This window comes from Micromys minutus, assembly GCF_963924665.1.
Source record: "Micromys minutus genome assembly, chromosome: 23".
NCBI classification, from domain to species: Eukaryota; Metazoa; Chordata; class Mammalia; order Rodentia; family Muridae; genus Micromys; species Micromys minutus.
In genome coordinates this window covers 41,433,287-41,454,694 of record NC_137958.1, presented here as the reverse complement: position 1 = coordinate 41,454,694, position 21,408 = coordinate 41,433,287, and the positions used below count along the sequence as shown (strand labels likewise).

The 21,408-nt window shown below is 42.9% G+C and overlaps 1 protein-coding gene across 2 annotated transcripts in view; it reads right to left on the bottom strand.

Moving 5' to 3' along the window:
* Positions 1–21,408, bottom strand: part of MET (MET proto-oncogene, receptor tyrosine kinase) — a 106,714-nt gene that overhangs the window by 36,510 nt on the left and 48,796 nt on the right. For both annotated transcript variants that reach the window (XM_080936246.1, XM_080936247.1), the window contains 7 exons: positions 10,358–10,492; positions 9,303–9,476; positions 5,462–5,622; positions 3,183–3,285; positions 2,938–3,074; positions 2,102–2,263; positions 1,314–1,413 (listed from right to left, as the gene is read on the bottom strand). In XM_080936246.1, coding sequence (XP_080792372.1) covers positions 1,314–1,413; positions 2,102–2,263; positions 2,938–3,074; positions 3,183–3,285; positions 5,462–5,622; positions 9,303–9,476; positions 10,358–10,492 — 972 coding nt within the window. The remainder of the gene's footprint in view (positions 1–1,313; positions 1,414–2,101; positions 2,264–2,937; positions 3,075–3,182; positions 3,286–5,461; positions 5,623–9,302; positions 9,477–10,357; positions 10,493–21,408) is intronic.

The following is a 21,408-nucleotide window of genomic DNA, read 5'->3' as shown; positions in this document are numbered from 1 at the left end:
AGTGGCTTTATCCCTTAAGAAATATTGGATGGGGGAATTTCAAGGAAAGTGCTATAATTCAATCTACTACTTGCCCAACTGAGACTGTATGAGATAGACAGAGAGAGAGGGAGAGGGAGGGAGGGAGAGGAAGAGAAAGAGGAAGAAGGAAGGAGAAGGAGAGAGGGAGAGAGAGACAGAGAGACAGAGAAAGAGAGAGACAGACAGAGAGAGACCTCGCAAATAAAATATGTAGAGAAATGAAAAACAATACTGTTGGCATACTTGCTAATAATACTTTATTAGAGCATCCTCCATATGCTAATAAAGAGACAAGGACCACGGTAAGGAAATGCAAGGAAAAGGGTTTTGATCCACAGTCTGAGATACACAGAGGACTAGGGTGGGTGCTGTTTTGAATTATTATTTTGATCAAGAGATGTGTAATAGTTTAAGATTTCTTAATTTCACTACTCAAAATCATCTTTGATTATATATGCTACAAGAAACACATCTACTTATAATATCTGTACCTATAATGCTTTTGTATTTATAATGTAGACCTATCTTGCTTACCAGTATCATTAGTATACGTCTAAAGAAAAACAAAAATACATGATTATGATTGCAACATAGTATTTATGCATCTCATTCATAAAAATGCCTGTCATACTTTTTTTCACTTAAGAGACTCATCTCGGGCTGTGCTAATTAGGTTGTCACTGCTGTGACAAAGCTCCAGGACCCAAATCTACTTGGGGGAGAGGGTTTATTTCATCTCACAACCCTCAGATCACACCTCACCACTGAGGAACATCAGGACAGGAACTCAAGGAGGAATATGGAAGCAGGAACCGCAGGAAAGACCCTAGAGGAATTCTGCATACTGGCTTATTCTCCGGGCTCCTGTGACCTTTCTATCCCTCCCAGGACTTAGGGAGGGCATCATTTATACACTGGTCCTTCCAACATTAACAACAATAATAAAACATGCCCCTAGAAACTTGCCCGAAGGCCACTCTGATGAAGGCACTTCTTCAGTTGCGACTGTTCTTCCCAGAAGACCCTTGGCTTGTGACAAGTTTGTATTTATACCAACGAGTCTGAAAACTGCTGCTCAAGCTGAAGGTCTTTACTGGTGCACATACACACACACACACACACACACACACACATGCACACACACACGTACACGTTTACAATGTCAGCCCAAGAGTCTACTGTTGAACAAAAGTACCGCTTGACCTCTGCTGCAGGTCACTAGGCAAAGCAGCCAAAATGTCCCTGTGCCCTGAGGCACAGGGTTCTGAGCGGACGGCCACTGTAAGACTTACCACTGTGTAGTTCGCACCCACGGCATGGATGGCTATCACCAGCTTTGGGGTGCTGACCGAGTTCAGGTTCCTGCCGCTACCTGTTATTGTGCTTCCGCCGCTGGCAAAATAAAAGAGAAAATGGAAACGTTCAGCTTTCCCGCCAGCTCACTCAGTGGTGATGCCAGAGGACTCTCTAGGGTTGCATGGGAGCTCAGGGGTGACTCTGCCTTGAAAATTTGAGAATATTTAAAGAAAATCATATTCTGTTAGCTGTAGAAATGGCTGCATTTTTACTGAATGAATGCGGGGAAAGAACTTTTCTTTTTTCTTCTCTTAAAAAAAAAAAAAAAAAAAAAACAGGGAAAAATGCCTGTGACTATGGTCACTGCTAAAAGAAGCAGAGACAGGAGTGGCTCAATAGATGAGGACTAAACCAGAGTCGGGTGCAGGGAGGAAATGGGTACGTGTAAAGGAATCCACAACACAACGGGGGAAGAGGGAGAAGGAGGCCTGCAGCTCAGTGGAGAGCTGACTCAGATGTAAACGAGCTAACGTACTATGGCACCAGGTTGAACTGCTTTTCTCTAGGTGTCGGAAGCACAACAGAAAATGAATAACCGGAAGGACCATCAGAGTCAGACTGTGCCCAGGACCTAAAATGCAATTTCCCACCGAACTGGAAAGGCGCCTTGGGAAGGAACACAGCTGCATTTAAACGAGGGGTAAAATACCAGACTCCTTGGGTGTCCTTCAGCCAAATCATCCTGTTCTTGCTTTTCTTCTGCCTATCAGAAGCTTTTACTCACCTAATGAAAGATTTGGTTGGGTGGATTTCATAGACAATGGGGTCTTCCCGGTAACGGAAGCTGCTTGTCACCCGGCTAGCCAAGTCGATTTTCAATTTCACGGGAAACTCAGCAGAGATAGTTTGGGCTGGAGTGTAGCATTCGAGAATGCTATCGGATACACTGACCAACGAACAAACACGAAGGACCAGAAAGAAAGGAACGAGAAAAGTCAAGGGCAGACATTAGCTATTAGTGATATACATACTCCAGAATTACATCTGTAAGTTGAGAAATACAACTCAGTGGAATTTTCTCAAGTGGCCTAGGAGAAAAGCTCTTCCCAGCGTAGCATGTTTACATCCAACTAGATTCCACACTTAGCCTTGTTGAAAGGCCATCTGTGACTTCAAAACCTTTGGCCGTTCAAGCAGGCTTCAAAGTACATTTGGTACCTGAATAAGCTTAGCTCATTCGACTCTAAGAAGGTGAAATATAACCACCTTTTAAATCCAACCTCTTCCATTTTGTCCCTCCACATACCTTCTTTATCTTTGAATCTTGATAGATAGGCTTATTTCGATGTACTGGCAATGACCAGAGTTTTAAGTTCACTGTATAGCTCAGGTAAGGCTCACCAAAACAAAAGAGAGTACACCAAGACAAAACTCAGAATGGGGATTAAGCAATAAAAAGGAAGGATAGAAAAATCAGCAAAAGAGAGCAGATGGATTCTGGATGGGGAGAATCATCAGTGGGAGAGAATGATACACCTTTATTATGCTCTGTGCAGATGCAAAGGAACTTGGCTAGACGTATTAGGCTCAGATACTAATACAGCAATAATTTTACAATACCTTTTTAAAGTACATGTTTTTCCTCCAATTGAGATGTGTCTAGAGTTGCCACTGTTGAGGTATTTTCCAGTTAATGTGAGTAAGGTGCCTCCAGCCTGTGGGCCATACCTCGGAGAAATACTTGTTATTACAGGATCCTGAATGGGCAGCCAAACCAAAAAGGAACTCGTTAGTCCCATCCTTTAAGCAGATGAAATAAACATCAAACATCCTAGGTCATGAATAAAAGCAATGCTTAGACTTACTACATAGGAAAAGGCACTGTACTGTGTTGTCTCTCGACTGTTTGAGATTATCACAGACACATTGAAGTGCTCACTCATCACCGGGCCAACTGTGCACTTCAACCTGAAAGGGGGAAGAAAAGGAGCAGAGCTTAATATGTTTCAAATCCACATGCATTTTCTGATTTTCTGGTTTGGCCGCTTGTTGTGATGGGACATTAACCCCAAATTGTGAGCTCATTATTCCAAACAGCAAGCTCAGTTTCATGGAGGTATTAAGGCTGAAAAAAAAAATCACATGATTCTATTCTTTGAATGGTTATGCCAAACTTGATATTGACTGTAGGGAACTTCATATGTCACCACTGCAGACTCACCAGCTAAGGAGCGCACGATAACCCAAGCCTATCGAGTTATGTGCTTGGTTGTTTGGCCCATGTAACATAATGACTGCTATATCACCGCCTCTGAAGCTATGCGTCAGCTATGAATAAGCTGGGTCTCTTCACCCACTTATGCCAACAACTATATTTCTGTGACTGTAGTTGTTACAAATTTATTTAAACCACATAAGGGATAATGCTACTATGACAGTTTTTGCATAGAATTATTATGGTTGTGTGTTGTTGAGGGCACAGGTATGCATGTAGAGGCTAGAGGCCAATCTTGGGTGTTATTTCTCAGGGGCTATCCACCTGGCTTTGAGATGAGCACTCTCTGGGACCTGCATATCAGATGGGGCTACACTGGCTGGTCAGAAAGCTCCAGGAGTCTTTCTGTCTCTGCCTCCCCAGTGCTGGATTACCAGCGAGCACCACCGTGCTCAACTTTTTAGTTGGGTGCTGGGTATTGAACTTGGGTCCTTATACTTGATTGAGTAGCACATTAGCAACTCAGGTATCTCCTTAGCTACCAATGGTGCCATATTTTTTTTACCAGTAATCTCATGTAGCTATAATAAAATTATACTTATATTTATAATTAATTTAATTATATTATAAATATATATTTATAACCATATAAATAAATTATATACAAATATAAATATATATTATAAAGCTTAACTATAGTTTGTTTTTTACTAAGTAACTTCTAAAAAGCGAGAATGAATTGTCTTTTCTTCTTTGTAGATCTGAATTCACATTGTAATAATTAAGAGTTTTGGAAACAAGAGATGCGCTTCTAGAGTAAACTCACTTTGGCTTTTGGCCTAGCAAGCTTGACATTAATTGGTTTTGGTTATTATGTTAAGGTCCCTTATGATGACCCTGGAATGAAATCTATATTAGATATATTTAATTTATAGAACAGATACCACCATAATGATTCAACTGTTAAAACTTTGGTTGTTGCTACTGGGGTACAACAGGCAATCTCCGGGTTACTGTGGCATTTAGGGAGTTTAGAGGGATTTGTAGAATACAGGAGAATAAACACAGGTCTTGATCAGAGAGCATAAGCGCTGATCTCTGGCTTAGCTCAGGTAGGCTGTACCCCAGCTCTCCCAATGTTAAGCGACAGCGGAACTGAGACCTACTAAGACTTGGTGGATTCTCCAGATGGCACAGCACCAACCAGTCTGAGCTGGATGTAAATTTACGTTCATCTCAAATGAGTCTTAAGGCTGTTTGATTTGATTGGTGCTTTGCCACTGTTCCAAGGACTAGTGGGCGACTCGTGAACAGAGGACAGACACCAAGCTGCTTGCTGATGCCCACGAGAGACCTTCAAGGGCAGCACTTAAAGTCCGAAGGGGAAGAACGGCTCTTTCAAATTGCGCAGGCGGTTTTTGAAGGGGTTTGCTTTAGTAGTTTCTTAGGTGCTGGCCTAGTGGGGCTGAAAAACACCACACAAGCCTAATGCCCTGAGTCTGAGCCCTGTAGCCGCATTGGGAGGAGGTGACTGAGTTCCTGAAGTTGTCTTCTGGCCTCCACATGCAATGATACACGTGCAACTGCATCCACAGATGCTCACCAAACACCCCAAACCTCAGTAATAAGTACAAGCATTAAATCCATCTCTGTATAAAGATTAAACCGAGCGAACAAGTCTAAGAACAACTTGTGGATGCTGAATGGTTCTAGGCCATGTGACCTTCTCCTTCCCCCTAGTCTGTTAATAAAATGAGATTACAAGAAGAAAACCAAACATGTCTTCGAGTGCTAGAACAGGTCAAGACCCTTGCGGATTCATGGCTGAGCATGTTGAACAATTTTTTTTTCTTTCTTTTTAGAAAATCCAATTAAAAGACCTGAGCTATCTGCCAAGGCCAGCCTTGCAAAGTCACCAACGCTCCTTACGTATTTGTTGTGCTCTCGCCTAAGGTCAAGGTGCAGCTCTCGTTGCCAAGCAGAACTTTGGTTTTTCTTAAATCAAATTTATTATTCTTCTTGAATCCAAAGTCCCAGCCACATATGGTCAGCATTGTTCCTCCTTCAAGGGGTGCGCTAGTGGGGGAAACCTACAACGACAAATCCGGCAGAGTGTGATCATTTTTTTACACTGTGGAGACGAAGAAAATTCTGTGCTGCTTCTTAACATTGATCTTTAGTCTGAAAAATCCACACGCACGCGTTTCTGTGTGTGTGTTTTTGCCTGTGAGCACACTGGCCATGGAAGCCGGAAGAGGGTATTTGCTTCTCTAATCCTGGTATTACAGCTGGAACGTGGGTATTGGGAACTGAACTCAGGGACTCTGTTCTCTCCAACTCTCCGAATAAAGTAATTTATGTCTACTAATTTGTCCTGTTTATTAAGAACTTAACGTAGAGCCAACACGAAATTTTGTAATATTTAGTACAAACAACACACTTATTTCTGGCAAAAATTTAAACCGAGAAATTCTCAAATCAATATTGTAGTGATTTTTTTCCTAATCCTACTTATTGATGTTATTTTATCTCATTTTAAAGATGTTTTTCCTCAGGTACAGTGCTCATTTCTGGTTTGTTAAAAGTGACCCCTGGACTTCCCATAAGACGGTGGCAGCCATCAGATACTGTAACACGGGGCACTTATGATGACCGTTCCTGGGCTAAAATTATTTAGGCAAAACACATTTCCAAGTTAAAAATAAGCTTCTCCTGGGGAGCCGTGTGACAATTGAGAAAGGAAATGCTCTTTTGGGGGGACATATTGTAAATTGTACTGTAAAGTACAATGGTGGGAAAACTAAGTGTGAGGATCAGGGCAACTCAGAACCAGCCAAGGCACTCACTAAAGAGACTGGCCTGGGCCCTTCTTACAGCTAAGGAGAACCTTCAGAACTTAAGTTTGCAGACATTCCCAGCCTTCCTAAGCAAATAATTGCAAAGCAACGTCTTAACTCACCCTTGTTGCCAAACCCCCTCTAAAGTCTCAGCTTAATGCTTTTATAATTGTCACTGTATTTATAAAATCCACTACACAGTTGTGCATTTCATGAAAACGCACCTCATCTATGTCCAGACAAATGAGAACTGCTAGGAGGGAAATCTGTTTATTACGATACTGGGAATCCAGCAGGGGAATCCAGCAGAAGAGAAGAGGCAAGCGCCCCCAGGGATTTTCAGGCCAAGGCTGACACCAGAGGCTGCTCACTGTAAGGTTTCCCCCTTTCCAGAACAGCTGCCCAAGCCGCTGTGGGCCAGATTCTTCTGCCTCCTGCCCTTCTGCTCCATGTCAAAACTGAAGCCTGTCACTCAGCACACAACATTGCCTCCAACGAGAAGGCCGGGAGACTTGGCAATCACTGAGAAAGGACAGCACTGGCCAGTAGTGCTGTGACTACTAGTGCCAAGTGACTATAAAACCTGCTTTATCTGCCCGCCGCCCCCGCACGGGTTAGAAAGGTTGGCTCTGTTAAGCATTCTCTGAGGCGAATGCTGTCCCAGTAGCATATGAAGGAACTGTCCCTCTTCCAGGGGAAAAGGAAGGAAGCTGTCTTAGACCACACACCCTTGTATAGCCTCAACAATGGGCTGGCAAACTCAGTTACCCTGAGTGCAGAGAAACTCTTCAGGCAGGAAACGAGTGCCCTGCACAGAGCTGCAGAAGCCAGGTCTCCCACCTGTCTGGCGGGGGAGACGCCATTCCACCAAGACGTTAGGGTTCTGTTTGTTCACCCCATTAAAATACAGTATGAGAAAGCATTAAAAAAATCGGAAATTAAATTTACCACCGAAGCCAAGTTCTTGTTTAGCAGGAAAAATAAAGCCACAAATATGCTGATGGCGGTGTCCTGCCTGGTCTGCTGTTGCTCCTCACCTGGGATTCTGACCAATGATAGAGTTCTATTGTGTCTCTGAGCCTGTCTCCAGTCCTATAGTGTATGAAGATTATCCCACCATGATACATTTAGACTAGATTGTGAACGTTCCACTTCTCAGTGCTCTTGACATATGAGGTCAGAGGACACATTTGAAATAATGCATCTACAAATCCAAAAATCACTCATATCTGAAACTGCAAAGTATCCCAGGCACCGAAGACCACATACCTTGAGAAGCAAGTTAATGTGTGTGTATCAGAAAGTGGAATTCTATACATCAGCTGGATTTGTGCATGTAGAGTTGAAGGACAAAAAGAAAGAGGGACAATTTATCTCCCCTCTCCCCCCGCAGTAAGAATACCCAATGTCACTGTCTAGTATGGCATGAAATCTGCCTAACAGCTCTGGACAGAGGGGGTGGGTCTGTGGGTTCACAAACTCAGTTGGGCTGTTGCTACTTTCTGGCTGCCATAAAACGTACAGCTCATTGACTTCTGCATGATGCACTCCAACCGTTTAAAGTCACCAACTGTTAGATGCTGGACTTTGGCAAGAACAAGGAAGAGAAAGACTTGTATGAGAAACTCTGCTGTTCTGGAAAACTATAAGCTATTTGCTTCATTGTCAGCTATTTTAACAATAAAGGGAGGCATAGGGTCAGGATGAAGCACTGCTTCTGGTCAGGCTATCAGCCTGCTTTCTTAAATGCTAATATGAATAGTTTAAAGAAACTGTTGTGTTACACACACACACACACACACACACACACACACACACACACACACACACAGAGTTGTCACAGACAGTAAAGAGTTCCTAACATCTGGAATTGCCATGGCTATTTGTTAAATAGAGTATTCAGTTTGCACGTGGGTTTTAGAAGACCAAACAACATGGTATAGACCCAAGGCTGATTTCTTACTGTTTTCAGTTCATTCTCTGGCCGACTAAGGCAAGGCTGGATAATTGTGTCACACCTAGAAGTAAATGGTTTTATGGAAAGCCCGGTTACCCACTACAAATCTTGCTCTAAACCGTAACTAAATGAAAACAGCCACACACTCCAGTCTGGTGTCTGCTCTGCTACTTTTGTTTACTTGGAGTGAACCAGGAGACCCAGACCTTGAACTTGAATATTTCACAGGAACAATTTACTAAAAGTTCAACTATTCTACAGGCAGACAGAAAAGTTAATACTGGGTCCTCACTTGGGACAGCTCTTTCAAGCAAGATTCATTCACAAAAGACCTCAGGTTTTCACAGCGTCAAACCAAACCTTACAGAAACAGAATGTGGCTGCATTATTAAGGTTGCTCTCTCAGAACAGTGGGCCACACTTGTCTCTTCCTGAACTATATCTCTTGCCATATGATCAGTAAGTATTTTCAGAGTGAGTAAAGCCATATGATACTGTTTACAGAATTGAAGATGGCGGTAAAGCTATCCTCCGTGCCATTATTTCTTGTTCAAGTACATTGAGGTAAGATTTAAAGGCGCCCACAGGTGAACCTGGGAACCAACTTCTAGGTATGAGGCTCATCAGTCTACGTGGTTCAGTTTAGGGGCTTCATGTATGCCATGAACCTGAGAAATAAACCCTGTGGAGTTGGAAGCTTCAGTTTGGGCACCTGGACTAGAGCAGGCAAGGGGAAATAAGAGTATGGGTGATTAAGGAGGGAACAGATCTGGACTGGGGAGCAATGCTGATTATCTGTTACCCCCACTGTGGTCACACACATGGACCTAAGGGAGAGCAACCATCCTAGAGAGGCCCGGACTTTGGCTGATGTCTCCCACAGAGATGAGCGCATTGATTTCTGCATTCCCTTTTCTTTCCACTATTGGAATTCACATTTACAAACATGCACATAATCGCTGGCAGGTATGCCTACCTTATACACTGCTGGCAGACAGAATTCTCGAGTCCACGTGCCGCTGCGACATTCATCGGCGTGCACACACTGGTTGTGGCACCAGCCACACTGGATAAAGTAAGGGGCAGAGAGGCACTGACTGCAGGACTGGAAATGCCCACAGCCCAGCCCACTCAGTGGAATCTTGGTGATCTGCAAAGACATGGGACAGAAAGGGCTTCTGGGAGGGTTTGTAAAAACTGATCATGTAAAAGTTTCATATAAACATCACTCGGTGGCACCTAGTTGAGACTGCATCTATGTGAAAATCCCATGACATCAGCTTTAAGTGATCTTTAAAAAGTCAAACTCCTCCTCTTACTGTTGGCACACACGAGATAGGAAGGTAACATCATTTGTCGGATATAGTGTGCACCAGAGATGCTTGCTGCTTGGGAGGCTGAGACAGGGCTGTGAGCTTCAGGAACTCTTAGACAGTACAACCAGAAATAATTACCTAGCCCCCTTCACACCCCAGCCTTAACATCAATACTACTGTCCTGGTCCAGAATCGCTGTCCCATAATATTAGAAGTTCTGCAAAGTAGAGACATGTGGCTCTGTCTGAGATGATTTTAAAATAACCAGAGACACTAATCTAAGCTTTAGGAGAAACACTTAGGACCCTGGAAAGTTCTGTGTAAGGTTACACGGCATTCTGACATCAAGACATTCATCTGTCTCTTAGAGTAAAGGGACTGAAGTCACGTTCCAGTGTGTCTCCAGGATTTATCTGCCTACTCTGGGGTTCTGTTGTTAGGACCGTAATTTACATCCCTCTTGTTGGTTTGTTGTTTGTCTCACTGAGAAACAGGACTGAGAAGAAATGTACGTTTTTAAGAAGACCTCCATAGGCCTAATATTCTTTGACTAGTAGATAACTCTATTCCTGGAGCTCTCTGGAAGACGCAAGAATGAAATAAACGGAGGAGGAATGAATCTAAGTCTCAGAGATGGGGAATTTAAACAACAGTATACATTAATCCATCTAAGGAGAACTGCATCCATGGAAGTTTCCATGGAAACAGGCCTTACCTTCTTCCCTGTGACAACCAATGTATAGCCATCCTGATCTGATGGGTGTTCAACAATAACTTCTGGAGATACAGGGTGGGAATCCAGGAGGAAGTTCACATGTGGAGTGAAATGTGCCGTTCGAGAGAGTACCACCTGAGCGACAAAAGAAGCCACCCTCATTCCAACAGACTTACTCTGAACACAGGAAGGTGTATTAATGTTCCAACTAAAGACCCATAGTGTACCCTGCTAGAAACCAATGCAACATCTTTTCATTTCCTGCCTTGAAGCCAGTTTATCTGAACCCTCATGTTTTGCCTATGGTCTCAGCAGTTTCTAGGAAGAGAGATCTTCCAGTTAATCAGACGGCACATTCAGACCAATCCTTACAAGTGCACGGGGAGCTGGAGGAGCCAAAACTCTCCCCAGAAGGAAGACACCATGTGTACTATGTAGTTCCTGGATTATTCTCTAATCTGTCCTTTAACCCTCCTCATGGGGGCAGTTTCTCTAAATGTAGAGCATGGGGAGTCTGGAAACCTGGGGCTGACTCCAGCTTTGCTACTCCTAAACTGTATTTATAGATCTTCTGAGGTCAGAGTAGACTCTGGCTATGTGAATTGAATGTTGGACACACACACACACACACACACACACACACACATACCACTGTCTCATGGTATGCTATTATTTATTTTACAAATAAACTCCTACATTTTTTGTTCTGGCTTTAAAAAGAAGGCCTGTGGTTTCAACAATGCCTGAAGGATGTGTTTGGAGAAATGGTGTTATTCTTGCTTTCAGGTATTTGTCATAGAGATATTCCCCAGCAATACAATTTCCCTCCATTCTGTTTCTAGAGTTCAGTGATAATAGAAACTCAGAGACAGATCAACTGAGGAGACTAGTACAGGGTTGTTATATTAGCTGACTGCAGATTTTAGGAGGGGTTGGGCATGCTCAGAGAGTCTCTAAAGTAGGTCATCAGTTTGCACACAGGGAGTGTGGGCCAAGAGGTTGATTCAGCACTGGGCTTCATATCTGCTGTGACACGGCATGACATTTCCAAGAAACTTTTACACGTTGTAATTTCAAAGTGCACTGGTTTGTAATATGAAACCCCAGGGCAATAATGGGTACCCTGAAATTACAATACAAGCAAAACAAAACAAATGAACAAAACCAAACCACTCCCTCGGCCATAGTTTTCTCATTCACAAAACAGAAGTGGAGATTAAAGTAGTGACTCAAATATACACAAAATAAACATATTCTGGGGAAAAGTAGCCTTTTCTTTCTTCAACACAATAAAGAAATCAAGTAGCCCGAAACAATTTAGGAAGATTTCCAAGTGCTTAATTTGTTCTCATGGGGTGAACGGTTAATAGAAAAAACTAACCCAAAGCACATTAAGCCATAAAAGTTTAACATCATGACAGTTTGGTTCTACTCCAAACACTCAACACTTTCAGAACACCTCCATTAATCGGGGAAGTTATATTTGCACGGAAGTTAAATGATGGTGCAAGGGTCATGTGGTCAGGATGGAAATTACTGTTATTTCTTATATTTAGGGCCCAATAGGCACTTGTGACCTTTGTGGGCAAAATGAAGAAGGTTTAACTTCCAGTCCCTTACCTCCTTTCCTATGCAATGCTGAGGATCCCAAACCTCTATAGCACATCATCTGGATCTCAGTGATTCAGTTTGGCAATCTCAAACCCTCTTTGGTGTTCAGTTCCTTCCATTCCTGTAGTTCTCCAACCCATGACTTCAATTTAAAAATAAAGATATAGAAAACCAAAGAGAAGGAGGAGTAGGAGGGGGAGGGGGAAGAGGAAAAGGAGGAGAAGGAGGAGGAGGAGGAGGAGGAGGAGGAGGAGGAGGAGGAGGAGGAGGAGGAGGAGGAGGAGAAGAAGAAGAAGAAGAAGAAGAAGAAGAAGAAGAAGAAGAAGAAGAAGAAGAAGAAGAAGAAGAAGAAAAGAAGAAGAAGAAGAAGAAGAAGAAGAAGAAGAAGAAGAAAAAGAAGAAGAAAGAGAAGAAGAAGAAGAAGAAGAAGAAGAAGAAGAAGAAGAAGAAGAAGAAGAAGAAAGAGAAGAAGAAGAAGAAGAAGAAGTAGAAGAAGAAGAAGAAGAAGAAGAAGAAGAAGAAGAAGAAGACACACAAACTAGAGTTATCTGAAACTTAATTGAGAGAATGCCTCCTTAAGATCTGACTGTAAGACACTTTTTAAACTAGTTATTGAGGGGAGAGGGTCTTGCCCATTGTGGGTGGTTCCACTCCTAGACTTCTATAAGAAAGCAGGCTGAGCAAGCCATGGGAAATAAGCCAACAAGAAGCACTCCTTCATAGTCTCCCCAGCTCCTGCCTCCAGGTTCCTGCCTGTTTGAGTTCTTGTCCTGACTTTCTTAGATGATGAACAGTGATGTAGAAGTGTAAAAGCCAAACAAACCTTTTTTTTTCCTGTGCTTGCTTTTGGTCGTGGTGTTTCGTTGCAGTAATAAAACCCAACCTAAGACACATAAGTGTGTCTTAACACTCAAGCTTTCTGTGACTTTCATGTCTTTTATGATTACGGATCAGCTCTTGGGTATCTGCATGCTGCACCTGTCTTTCTGGTTTCTTCTAGGCCTCAGACCTGCTACATGACAATGATCCTCTCCCAGAACCCTGTGGACGGCGATGTTTCGGTTTTCCTTAAACTGCTGTCACGTGATACGTCAGGATTCATTGCTGAGCCTTATGGCAATTCTATATATAACCCTTCTTGCTCGGTTTAGGATTTCTCAGATCTATAATAAGCAATCCCTTCTTAATTACCAGGCTGTTATCTCTGACTTCATCGCATATCTGATTATAAGTGCTTCCCAGGAATGATTAACCTTTCTCTTTGTTTCCACCAAGAAGCTCTTTGCATCCCTGGGCTTGGGTTGATTGATTTGTTTTTGTCTTCCCGTGACTTTTTCAGCTGGAGACAACCGTATACATGACACTTTCATCACAGGCAACCAAGTCAGACACTGTGCTCGGCGCGTCCAGAAGAGAACACAGTTATTCTGGAAGGCAGATACCACTTTTGCTTTTAGTGAAATTCAAGGGAGAATCAAGCTGAAGAGTACAAGAGTCAGGTTTCCCAGAGACTTTATCTAATGCCCCAATCTGAGCATTTGATTCCTTCTTAAACACCCAGCTGCTTGGCTTTTGAAGCCCTGGAGTGAATAGAGTATGAAGCCTCCAGTCAGAAGGAGCGCTGGGGAGTTGAAGCTCCAACAGCTTCCACAGTTGCATTTCTTTGCCAGTGACTCCTGGTTTCAGTAACCTTGGCCACAGGAGTCAAGTGTGCCTAAGGGAGAGGCCTCTGCTTAAATGAGTACTGATAGCCCATGTGACACTGGGCTAGCCCAGCTAGAATGGGAGCTGTCTGCTATGGAAAGTGGACAGCAGGAGAAGGAAGGAAAACCAGTGGGGAGAGGGGGAGAGTCTCCGAGTTTGCAGTGATGAGCAGAGACTTCTATCACGGATGCAAAGAACTTTTCGGCTGGTCATTAGCCTTTTCTGTGCAGGAGCATCCACTGTAAGGAAATGCCAAGAATACTTTTTCTATCACCAGTCCCTCCCTTTCTCTCATCACCAGAATCCTAAATAATTGAGTAACCACTAAAATCCTCAGCATACTCCTGAAGCAGTGCGTACAAGAGTTAGGAGTTGCTTTTTGTTGTCATGGAGATATTTCTAGGGACAGAACAGAATTTGGCATGTAAGTTTAATGCTTATGATAGATCACTTGGCAATCTGAGAACGATTAGTATGAAACAGAAGACTGGCAATTAGCTTTTGAATTTCTACTGTGTCCATGACTAATCCTTAGTATTTAGGTCACAGAATCTTTTTCTTTAATGATCCTGAAAACATAGACCTAATGCACTGTTTGGGGCGTGGGGAGAGCGAGAAGTCCAAATTTACTTGCTTGTTGCTGTTATTAGGCCACATAAGCTCTCTCAATAAGGCATCTGACAACAGATGTGGTAAAACAATCCATGAACAGAAGAATAAAGCAGTGTGATTCCACCCAGAAAACTTGTAAATGTGTACAAAATACTCTTCTGCGATTCATTATGATACATAAAGACCAAACTCCCTACAATATACAGCTCTTCTTTTCAACTAGACAGCTTTACAAGTTAATTTTGTTTCAAATCAGTTGAAGATAATTTTAACAATAACAACAAAAATAAATGTAAATAGCTATCTCCTCAAATGCTCTGTCTCTCTTTCTACAATCCGATAATTTCATGTGAAAAGGGGAGGAGGAGAGGGAGGAAGGAGAGGAGAAAGGGGAGGAGGAAGTGGAGGAGGAACGGGAGGATGGAGCAAAGGAGAGAGGGGAGGAGGGAGCAGAGAAGGAAGGGGAGAAGGAAGGGGAGGAGGGAGCAAAGGAGAAAGGGGAGGAGGGAGCAGAGAAGGAAGGGGAGAAGGAAGGGGAGGAGGGAGCAAAGGAGAAAGGGGAGGAGGGAGCAGAGAAGGAAGGGGAGAAGGAAGGGGAGGAGGGAGCAAAGGAGAAAGGGGAGGAGGGAGCAGAGAAGGAAGGGGAGAAGGAAGGGGAGGAGGGAGCAAAGGAGAAAGGGGAGGAGGGAGCAGAGAAGGAAGGGGAGAAGGAAGGGGAGGAGGGAGCAAAGGAGAAAGGGGAGGAGGGAGCAGAGAAGGAAGGGGAGAAGGAAGGGGAGGAGGGAGCAAAGGAGAAAGGGGAGGAGGGAGCAGAGAAGGAAGGGGAGAAGGAAGGGGAGGAGGGAGCAAAGGAGAAAGGGGAGGAGGGAGCAGAGAAGGAAGGGGAGAAGGAAGGGGAGGAGGGAGCAAAGGAGAAAGGGGAGGAGGGAACAGAAGAGGAAGGAGAGGAGAAAGGGGAGGAGAAAGGGAAAGAGGAAGGAGAGGAGGAAGGGGAGGAGAAAGGGAAAGAGGAAGGAGAGGAAGAAGGGGAGGAGGAATAAGAGGAGAAAGGGGCAGAGGGATGGTGATGTTTGTAGGGTCAATAGGAATCTCAGTGCTCACTGGAGTAGGAAATCTCCTTATTATAGAGCAACCCTAATAGTCAAATGCCTTCCAGGGGCTTCCCCCATCCTTCAGAAAACTCACTGTTACCCACGCTGATCTGATGTGACCACACCACCAGTCCACCTCCTCTGCCCCACATCCTTCCCACCTGACTTGGACACACAAGTCTGGGGTGTGTGCTTCATCCCCCTCTGTTTCCCCAGTGAGAGTCCACTGCTGGCCTTTCCATCCCCACGGCTTCTAGCCTGCGTTACAGAGGCCTAGCGTTTAGAGTATATGGGATGTGTGTACTCACCACTGCAGTCGACTCTGAAGTACTTTTTAGCCGCTCCAAAAAACAAAAACAAAAAACCTCATCAACACCCCTTAACAATTACTGCCCAGTCTCCCGAGCCTCTGAGAAGTGCTAATCTGGTTTCTCTCTTTCTCTGTTTTCTTTCTTATTCTGGACATTGTTTATAACTAGAACCTGACACTGTCTGGATTTTGAGTATTCTATTTCCTACTTAGTGTATGTTTTTAAGATTCATCCCTGCTCCTTTTTATTGCCAAACAATATTGTACTGTACATACAGACCACATTCTATGCACTTATGCATCACTTGAGGGATACTTTGGTTGCTTCTTTTTTTTTTTTTTTTTTTTTTTTTTTTTTTTTTTTGCCTCTGAACAATGTTACTATGGATATCGATGTGAAACTTCCTGTGTGAACTCACACATTCATCTTTCCTGTATGTTGCATCCAGGGTAAGGCTTTTTTCTTTTAAAAACCTTATGGTTACCTTATCTTCACGTTTTAAGGTATTGCTAAGCTATTTCCTGGTGTTTGTTCTATCTGACATTTCCATTTCTTGACATGGTCTCTCTATATATCTCTGGCTGTCCTGGAACTCACTATGTAGACCAGGCTGGCCTCGAACTCACAGAGATCTGCTTGTCTCTGCCTCTCAAGAGCTGGGGTGATGATGTCAAAGGTGAGCACCACAGTGCCGGTCCCTGTTTTCCATTTTCTTTATTACAGACATTTTAGGAGGTATGGAGTAGTACTTTTCTGTGGTTTGGGGTTTGTATTTCTTACCAAGGGTTTTTGTTTTACTTTTTGTTTGCTTTGCTTTGTTGTAAGAGAAAAGTCTACTGCAAGAGATTCACTGGAGACCCATGCTTGGCCACCCCTGCTCAGCACCCACAGTGAAGGCTTGGAAGACTGTTTTTCCAGGGTCAGAGTGGGCCTCTATAGTGCAGGGTCCTAGAGAAACTGGTAGCTGGCAGGTAGATTCTCACTGGAGAAGCAGAGCATGAGATGACACACCGTTATCTGTGTGGCAGATCTCGCGGAGGTAGAGAGGCCTGCATGAAACTGTTGGAAGAGCAAAGTGAATTTTCCTTGAATAAGAATTAAAAATCTACAGCCCCGTTTAGAGGCAATCAAAACGGAAGAGGAAGCTTTGACACCATCTATGATATTGATTTATTTTAAATGTTAAGAAGCCCAGGATTTCGCCTAAGGAGTAAGGACAAACCAATTATCCACGAAAGAGTCAAATTATTGGAAGTTTGGGACTCAAGAAGAAAAGAGTCCCAAAAGAGTCAAGAAGAAATTCAAACACCTAAAACCCAAACAAGCTCATGAAATTGTACAAAAAAAAAAAAAAAAAAAAAAAAAAAAGAACCAATGCATTTGTCAAAGTTTGGGTGTGAAAACATCTACGTGCTCATGTTTGAACAAGGGGTCCTCAACTGGTGGCTCTGTTCTGAGAGACTGAGGGGCTTTCCCTCTGCTTCCCCATCTACCCAGATGTGAGCAGCAGCCTCCGCCACACACAGCCTCCAGTCACTGCTGTTCTCAGGCCTTGTTTATTTACCGTGGTGACCGACTGCATCCTCAAGGCCAAACCAAGCCTTCCTCCCTTAATTTGGCTCTGTCAGCATCTTGTTTCAGTGATTACATAAATAACGAACGCCACTTCCAGATCTGTAGTGCAAACACACCAGCCATGGGACAACTAGTCTATTTTCAGAGTTTATCTGCTACTGATATTTAAAATTAATAAAACTTCATAAACAAATGCTATATATGTTTCTTATTTTTATGTGCCTCTCTCTTTCTCTTTTTTTCTCTCTCTCTCTTCTTTTTTATTTTCTACAAAGCATCCATGAAATAAATTTTACTTTCTCTTTGTTATCTACAACCATAACAAACAAAAGTGCCACATTTTTCCCAGGGTTTCAAATATTTATGATGCTTTAAATTTCTGTGATTTGATAGGGAGCAAAATATATATCTTTCAAGAGGATGCATACATTAATTTTAAGAACCTAGCTTAAATTTTATCTATGGGCATGACCTTCAAATTCTTATTTACTGTAAGTTCTTGTTTAGCACAAAGAAGCTTCTGAACACAATGTACATGTTTTCCTCAAAAGAAACAGACCAGTGCTAATATTGTTTAGTCAGGGCTATATCTAGGTCAGAGTTGTATATTTCATTTTAAATGGCATTTTTAATGATGCCCCTGAGTGAATATTTTATAAGAGATGAGTCAATTAACAGTCCCTATAGAGAAACAGTGTTTGGGTTTAATCTTCATTCAGATTCATCTCTATGTAATGTTTTACTTTCTGGATATATATATGTCTACATATTAGAAAAGAACAGTAATTCTAAACATGAGGCAGGCCATTGCCCTCCAGTGAAAGGCACTGATGTGGCTCATCAGATGAGGGTTTAGAAGCCCCATGCAATCTGATGGCAGAGGCCAGGAAATGAATTGGGCTTACATTATGAACTGGTTACCCTCACCTTACCAATGTGACCCTTTAAGTAATGGTCACAAAGAATAATCATGTCCAGATGACACATCTTTCCACTTTAATCTCTTACTAGACTCAGCCAGTCCAGATAAAACCAGAAGGGAAAGTGAGGAGCGCTAACATCACTGAAAGAAACAGAATAGGAAAAGGGTTGGGATGAGACACACAGCCCAGGGTGGCACAGGAGCTGAACGGCAGCTGTGACCGTGTGCAGGCAGTGGACATTGCTAACAGGCACACCATCGTTACCCAGTGAATGTCGGTGAGTTCAGTTTGAAGCAGGCCTTGGAAAGGCCTCTGGTCCCCTCCCCCATCCCGGATCCACTGACTCTGCCCAGCCTGACAGTCACGCACAAATATTTTAATAGCAATGCTTTGCATTTAGAGATTAAAGGCCTTATACAAGTGCTGTTAAAAAAAAAAACAAGCAAGCGTTGTTTAGATGTAGATTAGATGAGGAGCTCAGAAGGGGAGACATTGGCAATCCCTGTGATTAGTCCTGTGATCTTCATGAGAATCTGTCTTTCTCCCATGGCCCTGCTTACCGGGCTAGGATTCCCTATAAGAACACACTCCCTGCTTGCTTCTGCCTTCTCAAATACTGCTTCACAATCTCCTTCAAAGCATCCCAAGGGAGTGATCGCACAAACCAGAACCGTTTTTGAATTCGATTACTGCTACATTTCCACGAATCTGGACTCAGATGTATGTGCACGTCAGTATATTTAGACTTAGGGCCACCTGCATGAGGTACGTGACACTCGTCTGAAAGTTAGCAACATGTCCAAAACATCTTCTCTGCCATGCAGACTATTGTTAGCTAAACAATATAATTCTTTCTAATCAAATAACCACTGTGAAATACCTGATTCACTTTGCACCCAACAGCTGGGGCTGTAGCTTGGGTTCCCAGCCTACGCCGAACACCAGCACAATAGGAAGGAAAGAAACAGCTGCAAACTCTTGGGATAAAAAAAAAATCTGCTAAGCAACTTTGCCATTAGGCTTGAGGGTAGGAAGGAAGTAAAATCATTTCTCTGTGTTTCTCATGTGTGGCAGCTGCCTTGGGAGGGAAAAAAATAGGTTGGTTCTATTTTGTAACAGAAAGGACATCGTATTTACTAACTCTCGGGTTGTAGAAACTTAGCCTGGCTACAGAGTTTAGCCCAGTGAAAACACTGACGAAACCTGGTAGTCAGTCACTCTGGCAAAGGCAGCTGAAGGTCTCCTGTCTTCTCCCCACCCTTTGTTCCGCTTCCCTCCACTGTGTTTGATGTAAACAAACCGGATCTCAGTGTGGCTGGTCAAATGTTTTAGGTTTATTTACATCGAACTTGGCAGAATGGAACTGTCACAGACAGTTCTTTGTGGTCCTTTGTGGTCCCTGTAGCCCTTTATCAGCTTGCTCGCTGCTGCCAGGAAAACATTTTTAATCTCTTCTATCACAATTTTATCCCCCTGAAACAGGTTCTGAGTTTCTTTTGCTCACTCACTTGCCCAGTTTAAAAAAGAAACAGTGGGATCTCAATACATACTTGATGACGTTAAGATTACCTGGACAACGAAACCATCAGGCAGTGATGCCGGTACCTGTTATGAAATAGGTTCTTGTTTTCACCGTTTGGGCTGTTAATAGCAGAAGACAGCTCTTCCCCCCCACCTCCCAAAGACTCTAAGATATGAGGATTAAGCATCAACTATAGAATTTTAGTTAAAAGGAGGATAAGGTCACAGATATGCGACCTACCCTTTGGATAGTATGAACTCTTTTATTAAAATTACTTAAAAATGGGATTTTATTATCAGTTTAACATGTGGAAATAGACTATGGTCCTTTTTATGTTTAATAAAACACTGCTCTATAGACGAAGCAGGTTATATCTATATACACATACATGCATATATACATTTACATATATGCATGCACTAACAGTGAAAAAAGAGGCCATGAATTTGAAGGAACGTGGGAAGGGGTAGTGGGAGGACTTGGAAGGGAGAAATGTAATTATATTATAATCTCAATAAAAATGCTGTTCAAATCTAAACTGATTGTTAAGTTGTATTAACGTAGGTCGGATTGGTGAGACAGTGGGGGGACTTGGAAAACCGAAAAGCACAAATAAAGATGAGAGAGGCAAGCCACTGGCACGTATCGGATGCCCTTCTCCTGCAGATTCCTTGACTTTTACAGCAATGATCAGTGTAACTGAAGAACTCGTACAAGCACAAGCCATGGGATCTCATTTCAGACACAGCAGGTAACCGCCATCTTGCAAGTTAAAGCGCAAGCACGGGGAAGGAATGTGTCCCATCTTCACAGGTAAGAATAGGTTTAAATGACCAAGACTGGAGAGGCAGGTAGACAGGACACCAGACTGGAAGAGGGTCAGCTGTGAAGGTGAAGAAGTCGGGAAGACGGTGTGGGGACAGTCATGTCATGGGATCTTTGCTAACATTATAGAACTAGGAAGTTGAATGACATGCTTTATGCCGAAAACTATGCGGAAAGTATGATTTGTTCTTAAATTACAGTGATGACCAACATCCGGATTATTCTAAAGATGATGAGCATCTTCGAAACTTTGCTTTGGAAAATAATACAGATAGAGTATGCAGGGATGGGTAAATTAGAGGAAAATCTCCTCACCCTCAATTGGCTTACTAGATACCATTATCCAACCACGATACTGACTACATCAAACAATCAATAACTATGTCAGACAATGAAGTAAACATCTTCCCTTATTAGAAATTCCTAACATTCATAGAAGTTCCACCGATGTCTCCGCCCCTACACAATAATTGAGAATCTACTCACGGACTCATGGTGAAAAGCACCAATCACCATTAAAGCAATAAAATAGATCTAAACACAAGGGGTTGTTAATTTCTGCAAAGTGCTGTGATTCTTGTAGCTAGGAAGCACTAACTCCATCAGGTCTGAAATATGAACTTTTATTGTATGGAAATAATATATCACTAGCCATTAGAAGCATTTCTTAGTGAAGCCTGCTTAAAAAATATATTAAGCATCTGAACTTCCTCGTGAGAAGCCACTCTCCTGCAGAAGGAGGAGAGCCTGAGGAACAATGGAATTTGGTCCCATCCCTCTCTGATTCTGCCTCTCAGGGATGTGAATGTCTCTTCTCATGGACACGCATGGGTCACACAATAGCTCTCCTTTGATACACAGTTTCCCTTCGAAATAG